At 34.8% G+C, this 21,338-nt stretch overlaps 1 protein-coding gene across 1 annotated transcript; it reads left to right on the forward strand.

Annotated features, from left to right (window-relative positions):
• The first annotated feature begins 580 nt into the window (after positions 1-580).
• Positions 581-9,355, forward strand: LOC113228249. The gene is made up of 10 exons (XM_026461515.1): positions 581-584; positions 652-984; positions 1,143-1,238; positions 1,406-1,783; positions 5,795-5,983; positions 7,009-7,104; positions 7,388-7,645; positions 8,075-8,200; positions 8,429-8,524; positions 8,703-9,355. The coding sequence occupies exons 1-10, from the start codon at positions 581-583 to the stop codon at positions 9,353-9,355; spliced, it is 2,229 nt and encodes a 742-aa protein (XP_026317300.1).
• Positions 9,356-21,338: the final 11,983 nt, after the last annotated feature.

Below are 21,338 nucleotides of genomic sequence, written 5' to 3' on the forward strand. Positions count from 1 at the left end.
ACTTTATGAACCTTCTCTTAAGAGTGGGAATGAGCATTCGGTTTTGATCGGCAGCTGTTTTCAATCATCTACGCAAGATGTTTCCTAAAAACACTTTTTTCATCAGCGTGAATAATGTTCTAATGGCAAAAAAATTTGTCGGGAATATAACCAGCGACATTGTCTTTGCAGGTATACTGCCCACGAAACTGAAGATAAATCTAACAAGTATAAATGATTTGATGTTAGAGCAGAATAGATTCAACGCTCTTATTCACAACGGCAAAGAAAATTTGGGTAGTTTTCTGTACGGGCCGCTCAGTGTCGCTCCTGACAATATTAAGAAGCTATGGAAGTTTTTGAAACATATCAAAAAAGACAACAACACTATAGAGGGCCACGAAACGAAAAGCAAAATAAAAAATACAACTATGTTAAGAATTTTCAATGGTACTCTAAGCAAACGAAGCGAACTAATTGATTTGTCAGACTTCAAATTTTTAAGAAACTCATTAGTATGTCAAAGTACTCCTCTGCTTGTAATTATTGTAGTATCATCTTCGCCATACAATTATTATAAAAGACAAGCTATAAGAAATACATGGGTACGAGACGGAAACTTTTTCAAATTAGTATTCCTTTTTGGTGAACCGGACGATGTTGTTGTTGAAGAAACAATCAAACTTGAATATGCCAAATATAAAGACATCGTGCAAGGAAACTTTATAGATACTTACAAAAATTTAACATATAAGCATGTAATGGGTTTACAATGGGCAACGCAACACTGTTCAAACGTTAAATTTGTGTTGAAAATTGACGACGATATTTTTGTTAACGTTGAAGAACTAAAAGTTTTATTAAACAACTTTTCTTCTGAGGTTGACAAGGACTTGATAGCTTGTAAAGTTAACAATAACTTGGTGGTGCAGAGAAATAAATATAACAAATGGTTCGTAAGTAAAGATGAGTATGAAAAAGATAAATATCCACAATATTGTACTGGTAAGTTGACATTAGTATCTGACTTAAAATATGGCGTATTATAAATTTAATAAGATATCCATACTAATATAATGGTGGAAAATTGTTAAACCCTCTAAGCAGTTTACGTGTCCGGGAGAGTTAACGTCGAATTTAACGATGAATTTTTGTAATTCCAGGTTCTTTCATAGTGTACAGCCAGGAAATTGCATTACGTTTGGTTGCTGCCTCAAAAACCACGCAATATATTTATGTCGATGATTTTTACGTCACGGGTAATGGCACTTAGCATTTTGTTTTGTTTTTTAAAGTCCAATGAAACATTTTCCAACTTACTTGGTTAGACTGTTCTATTAAAAGTTTCAATATGAATATCAAACTGGGATTGTTAATACCTAACCTAATTAAATAGATAATAATCATCATTTGAAAATATTCACAGGTTTATTAGCAAACAAGTTGAAAGTCAACGTAACTAATATACAACACTTGTACATGAAGTCAACAGACTACTATGATGCAGTCTCCAAAGGATTCATAGAGAAAACTTATGTATTTGGACCTATTAATTTCAGTCCACAGTACATTGAGAGGTTATGGATGATGACTAAAATGTCAAGAGATAAAAGGAAATCAGACGATACGAAAGGAAATACCAGTTCAACGGAATTTAATAAATCTACCACAATCTTAAATTATCGGGAAATTCCTGGAACCACAAAATACGGTAAAGGAAAGAATAAAAAATATACTGAACTGGCCGTAGATATTATTCAAGGAATTCCTGAATTTTATCCAGTTCACGCAAAAGACGAAAAGAGTAAAGTTAAAAAAAGCTACGAAAGTGGTAGGACAAAACATCGGATTTCTAAACCATTCACAAAACCAATTGAAGACAAGCGTAGGGAAAGAAAAACTACAGATTTAATGGATAAGTACGTACCTATACATAGGGTGGTTCTAGCGAAGTTTAGAAAAAAGATGAATAAACGGAAAATAAAGAGGCTTAGGCTTAAGAAGTTAGGTACGATGACAAAAAGCACAAAATTAAATAAACAGATATTTACGAGAAAACGTATATAACGTTAATTGAAATGTGCTTTGATTTTGAACAAAAATATCTGACTGATAACTTACGCAGGCGAAATATTCAAGCGTTCTCTCACATCTCAGTACGAAGCTACAGTCATAATCGAGAAATCATTTTAATAAATACGACAAAGAATATTTTATTTAATGAAATTTGAAGCTGACACTTCGTAAATAAGTGTGAACATTATTAACTAGATTGCGATGCCGGAGATTTATCTAAATGTAATAAATAAGTATAAAAATAGAATACGTTTGTTACCTCATTTGCAATACGGTGACGTCGTTTTCGGCCCTCGTCTGTATATTAAGACTAATAGATCAATTCAAAGAGTGCAAAATTCTTGTATGCGTTATTGTTTTAGAATACCTAAAAGGGACTGACAATGTTTCACCGTATCTACAAACAGCTTAATATGGCCAATGCTACACTAATAAAAATACTTCGCCTGCTTTGTAATGTACAATCTATAAATAAATTTGAGGTTCCGGTTTATCTTTCTGAAAACCTGGTACCAAAAAGCAGTCTTTCTTTTTTTCTTTTGGTCGAAGTCATATTTATAAGCTACCTGTCTATATTTTGGTCGGAACTTCAGGTTGTTTTAAAAACGCTGCTAATGACGCCTTGTCGTACGATTCCCCCGCCCGAGCGTCACTGTCGTATTGTCTCATTGCGTACTTTCCGTAAGTAATGTCGTAACTGATTGTTGTCCAGGCAAATCTTAGAGGCAGGACTCATGATTATGTGCTAACTATTTAATAGTCTGCTGGTAATTTTAAAACTGGAATGATATGTGTGTTAGATCTTCACATTTTTTTAACATGGCGCACTGTTGCAGAATATCATGGCACCAATGTCTTACGTTTTAGTGTATTTTCAGAATCCTTTAAAATCCTTTTTGGAATGGTGAGTAGCTAAAATGACCATTTTATTTTGATTTTCATGGTCCTAACACCATTTTAATTTGGACTTAAAGTACCTTCTGGTTTAGCGTATTCTGTCATACATATTCCCGTGCCGGTTTACCTTGTGATACAGAAGTCTTTTTAGCCTGAGTTGCCTTAACATATTTGTTCCACTTTTTTGTGTTTTTCATTACGCTCTTTTAAATCATAACTAACTGAATCTCCTAAAGTTCCGACAATAGTGTGATACAATCATCAATAATATTTCTGTGTTCTTACATGTACAATGTACAATTTCTATATTCAGCTGGAAAACCCATAGCTCTTAATCTATAATTACATTTTAGTAGCAGTAGAGGTCCTTGTGAAAGAGTTCGTCCAGGGTAGTACTGCCACCTTACCTATTTCTGCCGCCAAGCAGTAATGTTAGCACTACTGTGTACCGGTTTTGAAGGGTAAGGGTGCTGGTGAAACTACAGGCACATGGGACTTGTCAACTTATGTCTCAGGGTGACGGGCGCAGTGGTAGTGCCCCTCAGATCTTTGCGATTTAAAGCTCTGAGTTTAACTTATCTTCAGGCTAAGGTTATAAAAAAAACTTCATCACTGAACTTAAGTACCTGCTGGTTATCTCTTTCATCCCACCGTACTTTATCGGTAACATTCTTACTTCAACGTTTTTGGGATCATATTGCCCGGTTTACAGCTAAACTATGATGGAATGTGATCTGACCAAAAAACATTGTAATGAATCACTATATCAACCAAATTTTTCCACCTTTTACAATTATGACTACCGCTAATAAAGGTACTAATGTGACATGATATCCCTGATTGACCACGTCAACAGAGAGCTACCTTCGCTCGTCACAAAAACCGGACAATTCTTCATAAAATAATTCCTTAGGGTACGCGTTAAAATCGTCTAGTACAATAGCCTATGTATAATATAAAAGACTCGATGTCACTACTCTCAATTACGGCATTCATTTCACTGAGCACTTCTATAAATTCCGTCAAATTTTCAGCACTGTCAGTAGGCAGCAGGCATCTATAAAGTTGCAAAAAATTAACTTGGACATATAATGTTCCTCTCGTAAACTTAGCAATAAAAATCTAACCTTAATTGTTATTACTATAGCTTTGATTTAATTAAAACGAGATAGGTAACTTTTTAAGTATAGTAAATGTTTGTTACAGTCCAAATAATACAAACTAACGTTGAGACTAATCTATTAGGTAATTAAATGCTTGTGTCTGGAGGCCTTGCCTTCCTTAACCTAGACATATTTCGGTCATTCCCGGAATAGTAATACTACCAAATTGCCGTGGCAATTTAAAAAAAATCAAATATTAACTATATTAACGTGTAATTATTAAATAATATTTCACGATACAATACTCGAATATTAAATAATAATGCACGGAAAAAAATCGAATGTTTAAATAATAAAAATTGACACGAAAATGAAGTAACACTACACTACAAGTAACAGAACACTAGTCCGAGGATTATCGATTTTAAATTAAATTTAAATATGACGAAAGTGACCTGAGAGTGTTTGTGTATGTCCGTGCGTGCATGCAACGAGTGTGAGTGCACGCGTGCATTTATGCAAGTGAGTGTGTATAGTGTTAGGTTACTTTTAACATCTACGTTCGCGATGAACACGGTGGAAGTTTTTTAATATTTTACATGGTCGGGACAAGAATATGTATTGCATGTAACAAGGTGTAACAAAACTACCTCAAGTAAAGCTAAACAATTACTCACACAGCTTATCCGTATCACAAAAAACATTTGGACAGAAATATGTTAAGGCTGCAAAATTTAATTATATATTTTATTATATAATATCGCTGTTAACATGTGTCACTGTAAACTCCACCGCCTAACAGAGTTAGAGACGAGATAAACACCTAGTAAGCGTGTATATTCAATCAAGGTTGCAGTGGATTAGGAACCATAGTACCGTATCTATAAATTTGTAAAGTCAATGCACAAAAAATGCAAGAGAATTCGACATGCTGGTGAATTATTTCCGGGGAACTAAAAAATATCGACTGTTGAATAAGATCCTGAAGTTACAAATTTCTGACAAACCAGTGATTGCTTCAAAAAGAAAGTATAACTTACCGATTTACAAAGGTACGGCGGTCACAAAGAAATGAAGATACATTAAAAAATTTAAGAAAGACAAGCAAAATGGAATTTACATTTGTACGCTTTAAATAACTCCTTCTGGAATACAAAGGATAGTTTTATTTATAACCAAAAGCCTGTAAACAACTAAATTATTAACAATGAAATTTAAATTAAGGCTCAGGAGACTTAATGCAAGGCATTGCGCGTTACTACTGAAATTCTGCTACTCGACAATTATTCTTAGCATATTCGCTCATTACATAAACAATATACTACCAAACAATGAGAGAATTAGGACGCAAATGCAAATACTTAGAAAAAACCCATTAAAACATACGAACGAACTTATAAACTTAAACAATTTTCAGTACTTGAGAAACCCTCAAATATGTAGCGTCATGGAAGATATATTATCAATAATTGTTGTTACATCTTCTCCTTTGAGATACGAGTTCAGAAAAGCAGTTAGAATAACTTGGGGACAACAGAACGCAGATTTTAAAATAGTATTTGTGTTAGGCGAAACAGAAGACGAAATAACGAAGGAACTAGTAAAGCTTGAACATGAAATTTACGGAGATATTGTACAGGGCAATTTTGTTGACTCTGACAAAAATGAAACCTATAAACATATTATGGCTTTAAAATGGGCTTTATTTCATTGTCCTAATGTTAAATTCATTGTAAAAGCCAGTGATGGTATAGTAGTTAATATAGATGAATTGAAGAATGTTTTACAGCATCGTCTTCGAAATAAAAATAAGTATTTAATAGCGTGCAGACTAAATACAGATTTGTTGGTGAAAAGGAGTAAATCGGACACATTTTATGTTAGTAAAGAGGAGTACAGAAGAAAACATTTTCCCACTTGCTGTAGCGGTAAGTGAAAAATTTGTACAAAAATTTGTTATTAACAACACTCTATTCTGCCGCTCTATTCTTGTTGCACATCAACGACCTGCTGCTGTTGCCCGGTAGAGTTTTGCATCAGATGTCCGTGTCAACAGCGAAGAGTTCCGGTGTAAACGAGAAGCAATGGTTTAGCAACAGTTGGGCTCCTTGTGAAAAAGTTTGTCCTGGCAGCCCTTACTGCCACCTTGTCTATTTCTGCCGCCAAGCAGTAGTGAGCATTACCGCTTTCCAGTTTGGTGCTGGTGAAATTGCAGGCACTTGGGATTTGAAAAGTTGAAAACGTATGTCTCAGGGTGACGAGGCAGTGCCCCGAAGATCGTTGCGGCTTAAATATCTGAGGTGCACTGCAACTGTTATGGATAGACGTGTCGCTCACCACTCATAAAAAAGAAAAACACTGAAAGCGGTTTCTAACCGAGATAAAGCCAACAGGTTTAATGCCGCCAAAACACAGGCGTGTATTTTGTCTCCAAAAGGGAATGCCTTCCACATCATTACTATTTTCAGAGACGTGTTCAATGTTCGTGCACACAAATGACCACCTAGAGCTACTTAGTCTGGACTTATCACCCAACCTCAATTTTGATCGCTACATTGAGTGCTTAACTAATTTTTTTGTTGACTAAAATTGAGTGCTTAACTAAAATTACGTAGCACTTCACACCTGAACAGCTTCTAAATATATCCACTATAAAACACAAATTCGATCATATTTGATCATAACTCGGTGGAGCGAAAAGCAAAGAGAGAGAGAGAGAAGAGAAAAATGGTCAGCCTATCGGTTTTCTATCGGATGCATTTCGTGGAGTATGGGCAGGAAGTTTACAAATTTCCTAACGCAAAAACTAACCAAATAAATGGTGCAGGAATAATTTAGGATCACTCAAGGCTAGATTGATTCTTCGGTCACGATTGTGTGTGTGTATGTTTTAATTTAAAAAAGTGCATATTATACTTTGCTCTTTTATTACCGTCCTTTTTTTATATTTCAGGTTTGTTCATAATCTATAGTCCCGATTCTGCGGCACGGTTAGTGGAATCCTCAAGAACTTCACCATATTTGTACTTGAACAACGTTTATGTTACGGGTAGCTATCAATTTTACATTTCACTGATAGGCCCGGATATTCTCCTCCTCACCCTTAGAGCTGGATATTGTAAACCCCTTTATGGACTATTATTATTATCCTCTATATTTACTTATAAACTATTCTCATGAATATGATAATTAGCCTACGCCCAATGTCGGCGGCAATGATGACAATGTTGATGACTAGGAATAGGTTTGAGAAGTTTATGTGAGATCAGGTAACGAAGTGTATTTTTTCGATGTGTTTGCCGGAGACATAATTAGCAATGTTGTCTTTACAGGTACAGTGTCAATGAAATTGAAAATAAATATAACAGATATAAGTGATTTGACGTTAGAGCAGCATAGATTCGATGATCTTATTTACGATGACGATGAAAATTTGGGAAATTTTCTGTTTGGACCGCAAAGTATCACTCCTGATAACATTAGAACGCTATGGAAGTTTTTGAAATATATCAAAAAAGACAACAAACCTATAGAAGATAACAAAAAGCAAACGGAAATTAGAAATACAACTACATTAAGAATTTTCAATGGTACCACAAATAAACGAAGCGAACTAATTGATTTGTTAAACTTCAAATTTTTAAGAAATTCATTAGTATGTCAAAATGATCCTCTACTTGCAATTATTGTAGTGTCATCTTCACCTTATAATTATTATAAAAGACAAGCTATAAGAAATACGTGGGTACAGGATGGAAACTTTTTCCAATTGGTATTCCTTTTTGGTGAAATCGACGATGTTGTTATTGAAGAAACAATCAAACTTGAATATGCCAAATATAAAGACATCGTTCAAGGAAACTTTATAGATACTTATAAGAATTTAACATATAAACATGTAATGGGTTTACAATGGGCAACACAATACTGTTCAAACGTTAAGTTTGTGTTGAAAATTGACGATGATATTTTCGTAAATGTTGAGGAATTAAAAGTTTTATTAAACAACTTTTCTTCAGAAGTAGACAGAGAATTAATAGCTTGTAAATTTAACAGTAACTTGATGGTGCATAGAAGTAAATATAACAAATGGTTTGTAAGCAGAGATGAATATGAACAAGATAAATACCCACAATATTGTACTGGTAAGTTGACATTCACTCATATTTAACTTAAAATATGGCGTATATATTTAACGACGTACCACATACTCTTATAAGGGCGGAAAAACCCCCTGTCCCTAATCAATTAGCAATGCCGCACATGTTTAACCTTCAACGTAAACGTTAATTTGAAATTAGATAATTTTTGGATGTACGAACGATGTAAAGAAGATGGCCGGTAGTGTTAATGTAAAATTGTTGGAATTCCAGGGTCTTTCATATTGTACAGTCAGAAAATTGCATTACGTATGGTTGCCGCCTCAAAGACCACGCAATATATTCATGTCGATGATTTTTACGTCACAGGTAATGGCGCTTTGTACTGTATTTTTTTATGTCCAATGAATCATTTTCCAAGTAATTAATTCGCCGGTTTTATTAAAATTTCAGTATATGAATATCAAACTTGGGATCTTTAATAGTCTGTAATGAAATCTAAATGCATCTTAAACAAATAATAATCATCATTTGAAAATATTCACAGGTTTATTAGCAAACAAGTTGAAAGTCAACATAACTAATATAGAACACTTGTACATAAAGCCTGCAGAGTACAAAGACGCAGACTCTAAAGGATTCGTAGAGAAAACTTATGTATTTGGTCCTATTAATTCTAGTCCACAGGACAATGAGAGGTTATGGACGTTAACTAAAATTTCTAGACATAAAAGGAAATTGGGCGACGAGAAAAGAAATAAAAAGTCAACTGAATTTTCTGAACCTACTACAATCTCAAATCATCAAGGAACTCCTGGATCCAGAAAGCATGGTAACGGACAGCATAGAAAATCTCAAGGAATTCCTGAATTTAGAAAAAATGAATCTAATATTACAAATATGACTCTTTATCCAGTTCACGCAAAAGACGAAAAAGGCAAAAATAAAAAAAGCAACGAAAGTGATGGGATAAAACCTGGGAATTATAACACACTCACAAGACCAATTAAAGGCAAGCAAAGAGAAACTACAGATTTAATGGACATATACGTGCCTATACCTAAGGTGGTTCTAGCGAAGTTTAGAAAAAAGACGAATGAACGAAACATGACGATGCTGATGTTTAAGAGGCTAGGTACGATGACAAACAGCACAAAATTAAATAAACAGATATTTACGAGAAAACGTATACAACGCTAATTGAAATTTGCTTTGAACTTGAACAATGATATCTGACTGATAACTTTAACTGACCCAGGTGAAATATTCGAGCATTCCCTTACATCTCAGTGCGAAGCTACAGTCATAATCTACTATTTTAGTAAATATGTTAAAGAACAATTTTTTAAAATGAAATTGGTAGTTGATACTTCGTAAATAACTATGAACATTATGAACTAGAGTGCGACTTATATCAATTAAATGTAATAAATAAGTATAGAACATAGAGATAGTTCTTTACTTAAAAGATTAGAAAAAATCCGTCGACTGGAAATGAGGAGTAATCCTTAGTACAATACCCAGAACTAAGATAGAAACTTAAGTTTTTTTTTTTTTTTTTTTTTTTTTATTGCGACTCGACAAAATGACTGCACCGCGCCTGATGGAAAGTGCGAATACAGTCCAGAGATGAGAGTAACGGATGGAAAACACAAATATCTTCACTCCGTCACTATCATTTTGCCGGTCTGGCCAAATGCACTGGATGTACACCAACTGATCCCTGAACGCGATTCGCAAAAGCGTTTCACTGTGGAGGGTTTTCCGCCGTGTGTACTGTGGTCGCTATCCAGTCGGCACAGAGCCTACCACAATGCTAAGCAGATGGACACTTGTGACGCCCTCGGTCGCCTCTTACGACCCCCACGGGCATGTATGGGGAGGCGACAATGTATTCTTAAGCCGTCGCCCCACGGCTAAAAAGTGCTTGTTACTTAGAACTATGAACTTAACATACAGGTTGATAAATAACACTTATTTATAGAAAATGCTCTACAATAATAATAATAACAATCTTTTATTTAAAACTAATATTCGTAGTTTGTTAGTAGCATTTAATTCTATGTTAGTAACTATGTTACTTATTGCCCGTGGCGTCCGACAAGGAGACACTCTCTCGGCTAAATTATTCACCAATGTTGTGGCAGATTTTGGATAGATTTGGGTCTGAAGACGTTGGATTGAAGCGTGAGAGGCGTCAACATCTGTGGGACACGCATGACGCACCGTAGATTCTCGGATGATCTCATAAATTCCGCCGAAAACATCCCAGATCTCCAGAGTATGCTCCCTGAACTGCACGAAGCAAACCAATCGCCTAACAAACTTATCTTGGTCATCGTTTATTCTTTGACCAAAAAGATCAGGTTAAGGAGTAACAAAAGGCGTATCGGTTTGGGTTGGACTGCACTTGGTAAGCTAGATGACGTCTTTAATTCGAAACTCACATAATGCCTGAAGACCAAGGTCAATAACCAATGTGTCTTGCCGATCCTCACCTGCGGTGCAGAAACATGGACGCTCACTTAGTAAAATATGCACAAAATTAAGGTGCCACAAAGAGCGATTGCTATTTACAGAAAATGGTCTATAAAGTTAGTTTACAAAGCAATGTGTCGATCTTTACGTATGCGGGAAACAATTAACGAAGACATATGTCTTATCGTTGTAATAAAATCTAACCTTAATTATAATTACTATAGCTTTGATTATATTAAATCGAGATAGGTCAATATTTAACTATAGTATTAAGATTTACATTTGGCATAGCTACAAACAGAAGTTGCCAATGTATTTAAAAGCGATGCGACATCTGAGCGGTGACGCTGCGTTGTACTACATATAAATTAGAACTACACGTCACATGGTGCGGTACGTAAGTAAACGGCGTTTCGTTGCAAGACCCCATTGCTCGTATGGCACTCGGTGCGTTGAAATCAAGCATTGCGTGCCCCGTGTGGTTATCGCTTTTAGTAATTAAATACTTGTCTCAAATGGCCCCGCTCTTCCTTAACTCAGACATACTTTTAACAAAGCAGAATTTTAACAAAACCCAAAAAACAAAATAATTCAAATTAGGTAATTTATACATATCTACAATGAGCTGAGAGCCTTTATGTGTAGCGCGCGCCCTTGTGCGCAAGCGTGCGTGTGTACTTGCTTGTGTGCATGCGTGAACTAATGTGCCGCATTATTTAACAACTCCCAAATTCGGGGTTTAGTGCGTATTGCATGTAACTACTTCAAACAACATTGCCCCAAATAAGGGTTTAATACGCGCAAGCTTGGGTATACGCGAAAGCATATCAAACTTTTATTGGACATCTTCGTGCTGCCGTTGTTTCTTAAAACTGACAACTGTACCTTTAAAACGTCACAGGAATGTCGCTAGCATATTTTACAGAACCTTTTTGAAGTAAGAAACAAATCTTTTCTGCGGTCGCTGTTAACAACTGTCACTGGAAACTCAAGGTAGAGACTCTGTAACTGTACTGCAGTAAGTTGTGTGTATTCGATCAAGGTTGCAGTGAATTACGAAACATTGTACCGTATCTATAAATGTATAAAGTCTTTGCTTATCATCAAGAGAATTGAACATGTCGGTGAATTATTTCCGGGGAACTAAAAAACATGATAAGTTCTCAAGTAAACAATCTAATTGATGGTAACCCAAAAATTGAAGTTTAGAAACACCGACACGAGGATCAATAAAACTATGGTCGGTTACAATTTGACATATTCATACAAACATACGCTTTAGCTCGGGGATCATAAAATTGTGGACCGTTATCGCATGTTAGTCCTTACGATTAAAAATCTACCAGAAGCAGTTAAGTTTGAATTTTATAACTTATTTTACGACCTGCTTTTAAATGTCCGAGAATTGGCGTTACAGAGTACCTACATGTCAGCGTACATTGATCGAATGTTTTAAAATATTCCACCTCGTACATTAAATGTCGGAACTACTTCTCTGTTTCTACCCTTAGCTTCAGTGTGCGACTATCTCGAATTGCTGCTATATTGCTTTAGTTGACACTTTTCAAGGCATTTATTTCATTGGTTATTAATTTTTTTTTAATCAGTTAACTTTTGTCAGAAAATTGCTGAGTATCATAAATGCATCAGAACACGTCTACATTTACTATGCACGAAACTGTCAAACGCGTCTTCATATCATAAATCACGAAACCGCTACATCACATACTCACATAGAACAAGGATTATACACTATCAACACCAGGTAAAAACAGTGACATCAATGAGATCTTCGCGATTTCGTGATTGCTTAACACGAAATGAAACTCACTAGATGTCACTGGAATGCCGAAATATCCAGTATAAAGATCTTTGATAAAAACAAAGAAGATATTTTCGACAAATCGATAAATTGACCCGTAGCTCAATTTGTAACAGTAATGCTACAGTGCAGTATAGTCGTGAGTTCATGTCCTATCGGATCGAAACAGTTTTCTGTGTGTTCGATCATTGAATTAATAATCAATAATAAAATCGCTTGTGTTTGTTTTTTTCTCAAAGGTATTTTCTAGACTCTTTGCAGGTCTTATAGGCATAGCTGACTAAGTTAGGGCGTCTTCTTCTAGCCGTCACTACTAAATTTCATTCAATATCTAGTCTGGCTAGACACCGAGAAGGACGCTCACGCAGAATACTGTACACAGGTTGAGAGTTGCACAGAGGGCCATGAAGCGCGCTATGTCCGGCATCAGCGTTGTAGGCCGAGTTCCGAACGTTGAAATTCAACGACAGAAGAAAGTCCACGATGCTCGGATCATAGAGCTCAAATGAGGTTGGGCGAGGCACATAGCAAGGCAAGGTGATCACAGGTGAAGCAAGGCATGGACTGATTGGTGGCCGAGGATAGGCAAAAGACGTATCGGGTTCGCCCAGTTGCAACGTGGATGATGATCTACTCTGTGAAAGTGGCGCGCGTGGTGCGACTGTCGCGCTGCAGCTGCGCTTCTACAAGCGTGTCACTTAGTCAGTTGATGGTCTGTTCGATAAAATAAATATACACGTACAGAGTGTATTTGGCGTTATGTCTGATATACTCCACTATCTCCTCAGACTTCGTGGAGTAATGCAGCTGCGGCAGGTACAGCATCTTTGTGACTCAAAGCTTTGAGTGTTAATGCAACTGTCATGGACAGGCGTGCCGCTTACCACCAGGAGCACGACTTGTTCTTCCCCTTACTTGGTATTATAAAAAAAGATCTGAACCATTCATTTCCAAAATCTATTATCATTTCTGATACAGAAAACAAAAATATTGAAAAGTAGCTAGAAACTCAATAACTAAGTATCTCCGGAGGGACCTGGGTGTGCTTCTGGATGATAGGTTGATTTTTGATGGCCATATTAATATAGTTATTAATAGGGCATATTGGATGCTTGGCTTAATCTCCAGTGCAGGCAGAGATTTTCCTAATCCTGAAACTTTAATTCTATTATAGAATTGTTGCGTTCGGTCTATTCTAGAATATGCATTTACTGTTTGAAACCCTCAGTATAATATTTCTATTTCTGGCATTGAGCGCATTCAGAATAAATTTAGGAAGTTATTAAGTTATAAGTATCCGTCGTTTCCTAATCATGACATAGTGACAGTGGAAAATCGACGCGCCGCGAAGGACCAAATCTTTCTATATAATATTTTGAGAAATAAGACTCTAACTCTTTATTACATAATATTAATGAGAGATGTCCTAGATCTAATTCTCGTTTGAAAAGGTCTTTTGTGTGCCTGCTTGTAAAACTAAATTTTTAAGTAACGCTTTCTTGTTTAGCGCTTGTAATGCGTACAATAAGAATCATTTAGATGTAGATATGTTTTATTTGTCCTTTTCAAAATTTGCAAAGTCCATTTATGAACAATAATTTATGTTATTTGTTTTTTAGTTTATTTCTTTCTATGTTTCTTTTTCTTATTTTCTTTGTGTTTAAAAAAAAGTCGTTTTTCGTTTTTCTTTTTTAAATTATGTTTATTAGTGGAAACTTTACTGGTTTAAGAAGTAACTTTTTTGTACTATAATCTTGTAAACAAAGTAAAAACTGTTTGTTTCCCAAATAATAAAATAAATAAATAAACTAGGCATCTCGTAAGCTTATCAGTTACTCTAAATGTCATCATGTTATGTGAAGAAATGTAATTTTGGAATTCCAGGATCATTCATAATTTACAGCCAGAAAACTGCATTACGTTTGGTTGCCACCTCAAAAACCACGCGGCGTATTTCTGTCGTTGATGTTTACGTTACAGGTAAGGGTAGTTTTAATTCTTTTTTTTTAATATCTATTAGACATATCTAATTTGATAATTCTCAAATTAAAAATGCTTGTTTGACAAAATGATGACAGGTTTACTAGCAAACAAGCTGAAAATTCAAGAAAACTAATAAAGAATACTTGCACTTGAAACTAGCAGAATTCCGTGGCGCAGTCGCTGAAGGATTCATAGAGAAAACTTACGTATTTGGACCTATTAATTTTTATCTGGAGAACATTGAGACGTTATGGAACTTGACTTAAATTTCTAGAGATAAAAGGAAAATGGACGATAGGGAAAGAAGTAAAAGGTCAACTGAATTATCAGGATTACCCTAGATTTAGAAAACACAATGAAGGTGGACATAAAAGAAAATTCAGTGAACTAACTCCAGCTATCCACCATGATAATCCTGGATTCATAAAATATGAAAAAATAGAAAAAAAAGAAAAGATTAAAACGGTCGGAATTACTAACACATCGTAACACTAGAAATAGAGACGAAATGTCATTTAATTTGTTTGAAAATTATTCTGGCCAAATCACTACAATGATAACTGCGCAGCGATTGGCCAGCCCGAATTCGAAACAATTGACGGGTGTCGTCAATTGTTTCACTTCAAATCCACCAGTTTAACTTGAACTGTGCTATAATGGACGAAATTAAAAAAAAAACATATTTAATATTTAATTACCGATGAAATGCGATTCCAGTTGTTTTGTAATTAGATGTTTTGCAGTTCTTCCCACACCACCGAATGGAACAGCCACCCTTGTTAGAGATATTATCTTTATTACAACAAATACAGAATATTTTTTTGAATATACGGAGACTTACACACAGGTCAGTTGTTGGCGCTGTGCTATTTCAACTTTCCAATTTGTTATTTCAGCACAAACGATTGGTTTTTAAAGGGATGGATGGCCCTTATTTCGTCTCTATTTCAGGTCATATACTCGATGTACAAACATTACAACAGAGTTCACATTAAAGATGAAACAGTAAAAAATAAAAAAGGACCAAAACTGGTTGAATTAAATCTCGAAATCCGAGAACTCTCAACAACGCAAGACGAAAGACTGTCTACCAACAGGCGAGATGATAATTCTATGTACTCATATGTTGTTAAATGTGAAAATAATAAATAATCAATTTTATAAAGGCTTATTAAAATACAAGAACCTGTATATAAATTAATTAAATCAGTAAATAGTATGTTAAACACAAACAAGAAAGGTTCAAAGCTTAACCTTTTAAGCAGTTTATTATAGGTATTGTAGTGCGTCGAACTCTGATAAAACAGTGTATACTCTAACAACAAAAACACATTAGTTCACGCACGAAATAAGTTTAATCAGAGGAATTTATTTTTAGCCTTTCCTGATCTTGAAAACAAGCAGATTTTTAGTAACATGCATTGTTATGTAGAATAAAAGTAATAAATAATAAATTAATAATAAATAAATAAAAATAGTTTATCCTTCAACACAAAACATACCACATTTAATTGTCCTTAAATATAAATAAAAAGCAGTAATGTCAGCATTACTGCCTTTCGATTTTGAAGGGATAAGGGTGGGTGGCGAAATTACCGGCAGTGCCGGTCAGATCTTTGTGATTTAAAGCACTGCGTTGGACTGCAACTGTTATAGCAGGCATGTCGCTTACCACCAGGCTTAATTATTTAGTCACTTGGTATTATAAAACAAAATAACAACATGATGTCTTTTGTTGATTAAGCAGCCATTCATATTTACCCTATTTACAGTAGTTATTTAACACTCTATTGCATTATTAATTGTAAGAAATGTCAAGCTTGTTTACGTTCATTACACTAACCGATTTCAAGGGCTCTGAGTCAAGGGCGCGCTTGGCCTCTAGTTTGGGCGCCGCTCATATTACGGCGAGGTATTTCTACGCCCTCGCGATGACAGTTGATAGGAATAATGTAAGTACAAGCGGACAAATTTTGATTCAAGCTCTCGTCTTTTTGATTTTGATTCGAATTTGTTTAGGAAACATAGATGGCGGGTTAACGATTACGCTGAAATTGAAAAGCGTGCTTACGTGCTTATTTAAAAAGTAAACTTTTTAGAGGGCTTTTTGTATACACAAGCACGCACGCAGATGTCGAGAGCTAATTGAAGTCCTAGAGGCTCTCATTATTTAGTTAGTACCTACTTAGGTACTACTTTCGTAACAACTTATAAATATAATTTTATGTAATTTTTGTATTCTATCACAACCACTATATGCCATAACTTTATTGCTCTGCTTTAGTGAACGCCTAGTGACATGCAATAGCGGTTTTTTTCTAAACCTAATCTCGGGCACCAGTCTCTCACAAACCAACACGCCCGATTTTGTTATATTCTGCTAGTTTTGAAACTCTTAATCTTCTCTGTGACGAGAATAATAAAACAATATTTTATTTCATTAATAATTCCAAACGCCGTCTTTAGTTTTTGTCAAAGAAATCCAAATCCGTAATTTGAATTGGTCAATAAATTCACGTCCGTACTCCCGGACTGTACTCTGCGGTGGAGTTGGCGATCAAAAATGTAAACAACGATGCTATTATATTTTAAGAATTGTGCAAATGACATAAATCCGTCGAAAACTGTTTCACCAATTGCGTTACGTTATATTCACGTGACGTCACGTTATATTAAGTTTATTGATACTCAATCAATGATTTTTTTGTGAAATGACTTTTTTTACAATATCAAGTGACGAGACGTACAAGTAATCCGCCTGATGGTAAATTACACGCCTGTCCGTAACAGTTGCAGTGCCACTCAAATTAAAATAAAATTTAAATCACAAAGCTTTGAGGGGCATTACCACTGCGCCCGTCACCCTGAGACATAAGTTGACAACTCCCATGTGCCTGTAATTACACGGAACACAGTAATGCTGATATTACAGTTTGGTGATAGAAATAGATAAGGTGGCAGTACTTCCCTAGACGAGCTCTTTCACAAGGAGTTCTACTGCTACGAAACTCCACTAGTTTGTTATAATTATTAATAACAAAGATCCAACACACGGAATTCGCTGGATTCAAACCATCACCCTCAGGCAATCCGTGCCACATGCTCTGTTAACTGGCTACGGAACGAACCAGCAGATCTTGCGAATTCTTGTTGATGCAGATCTTCATTTTTGGTTTTTAACGATTTTTATGCTTAATTATTTTTTGTGAAATTACTACACAAGTTTCTCAATACAGAGTACTCAAAAAACCGACCTCAAAAATACGTGGAATTGCATATAATTGCCAAGTTTTATTGAAATAGGTTACCGGAAAGAGCATAAACCCGGATTCATCCCATAGTTCGCCACTATACGGGGCTTGATACAGGAGGTAATAAAAATCGGTTCTCACTACTCAAAATACATTGAGAGAGAAAAACGCCCTGAATTGGAGAATAGCAAAATCAACCATTAAAATAATTGCTTCTTATAATAAAATTAAGGCGCTATTTATAAAAAATGATATTTTATGCGTGAACAGCCACCCTTAGAGGTGGATGATTTTCTTCAAAATTAAATGGGACCACTATGGAGGTACCCTCTTTCCAACAAAAAAAGAATCATGAAAATTGGTTCACAAATACCGGAGTTATCGCGTAACATACATACAAAAAAAACATACCGTCGAATTGAGAACCTCCTCCTTTTTTTGAAGTCGATTAAAAAGATCGAACACAAAGAAAAAATCATTAGATGCGGCTGGCCTCCAACCTGCGCCTTCACCAAAGCGTGACTGACGCTTCCAACTGAGCTACGAAACGAACCAGCAGCGAAAGGATTTAAAAACTTAATTCTTTTGCTATTACTATTAAAAATCAAGTCGTTTCAGACACAAAACAATCATATACTCTTAAGAATGTAAACTGTTACTTTTAATTCTCAAGACTATTACATCACTGCAGCCGACGCTTGCAGTTGAACCCTCGACTGCCCGCAGTCTCAATTTCATGCTGTTGATCATGCTTAACCATTGCAGCCTAATGTGTCACAGGCGCTAAAGCAGAGGCTGTGGTTTCGAACCCGGGCCTCTGACTTTCTCGGTGAAGGAAAAGGAAAACATCGTCATGAAACCAGCACGTTGAAGAAGGTGCACAACCCGTATTAGGACCGCCATGTGCTCACTGCGACCTAAATCCTCGCCCGATAGGAGATCTACTATAATATTAATAAATATACAACAAAATATAGAACAGACAAAATTGTCTGCCCCATCCAAGCACACTGGAAGAAACTTCATGTGGCGGTTAAGTTTAACTTTATGTGTTAGATTAATTTCAATTTTATATTTAAACAATCTCATTTTTATGTTTAATGTTGTAATTATTCGTGGTTGTATGTTTTTTGAATTATAATTGTGTAATCTAAATTTATTTTAATATTATCTTATTTTATTTTAATTTTAGCATTTGAATAGCATTATACCCAAGTTCTTTACTAACAAACTATGGATAATTGGTTTTGATCCGAAATAAAGTTGATTTACTTCACACACAACTCTATAATATATATAATAATATAACCTTTAACATTATGTTGTTAGGCAAAACTTTGTTGTAGGCCAAAACAAAAAAAAAATTGTTATCTGTAAAGGCTAGAGTCTAAACTAGGATACCCTGTGCTATAGGTCTCCAGACTTCTACCTACGGATAAAATATTCTGAAAACAATGACTACGACGGGAATTATTCATGTGAGAGATGAGCAGAAATTTCATTTAAATAAAGCTAAATTTGTTATAATTATTAATACAAAGATCGAGCACTTAGAAAAAGTTTTTTCGATCCGGCCAGATTCGAACCGACGTCTTCGAGCATACCGCGGCAGACGCTATACCAACTAAGCCACGGAACGAACCAGCGGACTTCACGAATTTTTCTATGTGTTTGCGTCGTATCTTTATATTTGGTTTTGCAACGTCTTTTTAGCCGCAGCGCCATCTATGAGAAATTTATGATATTTCCTCATTACTTGGTATCATAGATTTAGTATATAGGCTTGGTATAGTGTCTGGGACGGTATGCTAGAAGACGTCGGTTTGGAATTTTTTCTGAGAGTTCGATCTTTGTATTAATAATTATAACAAACTAGTGGAGTAATTTCACATAAAAATAATTGAATATCAATTCAATAAAAATTTAACAGTGTGTGTGTGTGTATGCGCGCACGTGTCTGTGGCACGTTAATTAATTAATAATTGTTCAGCACGCTTCAGCGTATAGGTATTCCTTAAGATGGAATATGAAACAAGCCTTCGTAGTCCTCAAAAGACATAGTCAATAACCGGTTAGTGACCAAATTCTTACTTTGAAATTTGTTTAGCGGATAGTTTTGCAATTTTCTGTTACATTTATTGTATAGGAAGATCCCGAAGAAGCCGAAGAAGTTGAATATGATGATGACTTGCCGCCAGAGAGTTCGAACCTTCGATCTCTAAACTGGGAAGCGAACGTTCTTGGTATTAATAAAAAAAAATAAAGAATAAAAAACTAATATAATTAAAAAACCCATTTATTTCTTTCCCGCCGGAACATCACTGAAGTACTTACACTTAAATCATTTACAATTTACACTTCTTACGCCTTACACTCTCGCAACAATAATAATATTCTTGACAGCTATAATTTCATGGCTCTAATCATACCCAGAACGGCAGTTGATGTTTCCTCTTTCCCATACGTTCAAATGTAATAAAAGAGACAACTGAAGCGGTGGCGACGTCACCGTTATGAATATAATTTGAACCATACACTGTGAAATTATATTTAAGTCCATATGATAAAAAAATTGGTCTTTAACATAGTTAAAATTCCGCAACATAACAAAGGTTAAAATCGAACTACTGTAGTAAAAACTAGGTGATTACTCAACCGACCGACAAGATTAAAAAAATCAACATCCCATTTAAAAAAACAGCAATCACAATTGACATGTATACATAGTTAACATAAAACACATAGGTAGTTATTATATTTTGTCGAGCGGTTAAAAAATATTTTTCAAGAATTAAACTTGATTTAATTATATAAAAAAGTATGAAATTAGGAAAAGTTGTAGTAAGTACAAAAAAGTTTACATAAAACGTAACCGCAAATCAAAATATAATAAACGTTTAATTTCTTTTATAATTTCGATATGCCCCTAGATCCGTAAGTTAAAAAAATACGTCAATAGAAAAAAATAATATTTATATATAAACTTTTAACAGCCATTTTGATAATCTCATATAAAAATCATAACTTCTTATTACTAAAAAAACATTCTTAATTCTTTTTTAATATTTGTTATTATGTATTGCCTACGTCATCTGTTTAGACAAAAAACTAGTATAGATTGCAAACTTGGTAGAATGTAAACTTAGTTTTTTTACTGTCTGTATATGTTTTGGCATGTGTTGAAGGTAATTGAGATATTTTCTATATGGTACTATTGTTACGTTAAAACCTGTTTAAAATAATATTTTTTGGCTATTCTAGAAATTTCAAATAGCTATAATTTAAACTACAAATAAAACATTTTTTTTTTAATTTTCTTAACGAAATTGAACCTTAAGATAGTTATTTACAAAGTCAAAGTTATTCTTAAGATATGGTATCACAAGCTAATGAAAATTGGTCATAAAGATTTATTTAGAGATATTGAGGGAGGCCTATCACCCCACAGTACGTTACTAAGATACAGGGTGAATTTAAAACAATTCAACTTTCGCCAGAGCCCTCTCTCACCTTATAAAAAAATATATATATGATATAGTTTGAATCTATCTAAAAACAATAATAATAAGAGTAGAATAAGAATCAAAAAGTTATAAGTATGACAAAACGTTCCTAGCAAGTCATATAAAAATTAATTTCACCCTGAAAG

Source organism: Hyposmocoma kahamanoa, unplaced genomic scaffold (assembly GCF_003589595.1).
Source record: "Hyposmocoma kahamanoa isolate Upper Pololo Valley unplaced genomic scaffold, ASM358959v1 224, whole genome shotgun sequence".
Taxonomy (NCBI): Eukaryota; Metazoa; Arthropoda; class Insecta; order Lepidoptera; family Cosmopterigidae; genus Hyposmocoma; species Hyposmocoma kahamanoa.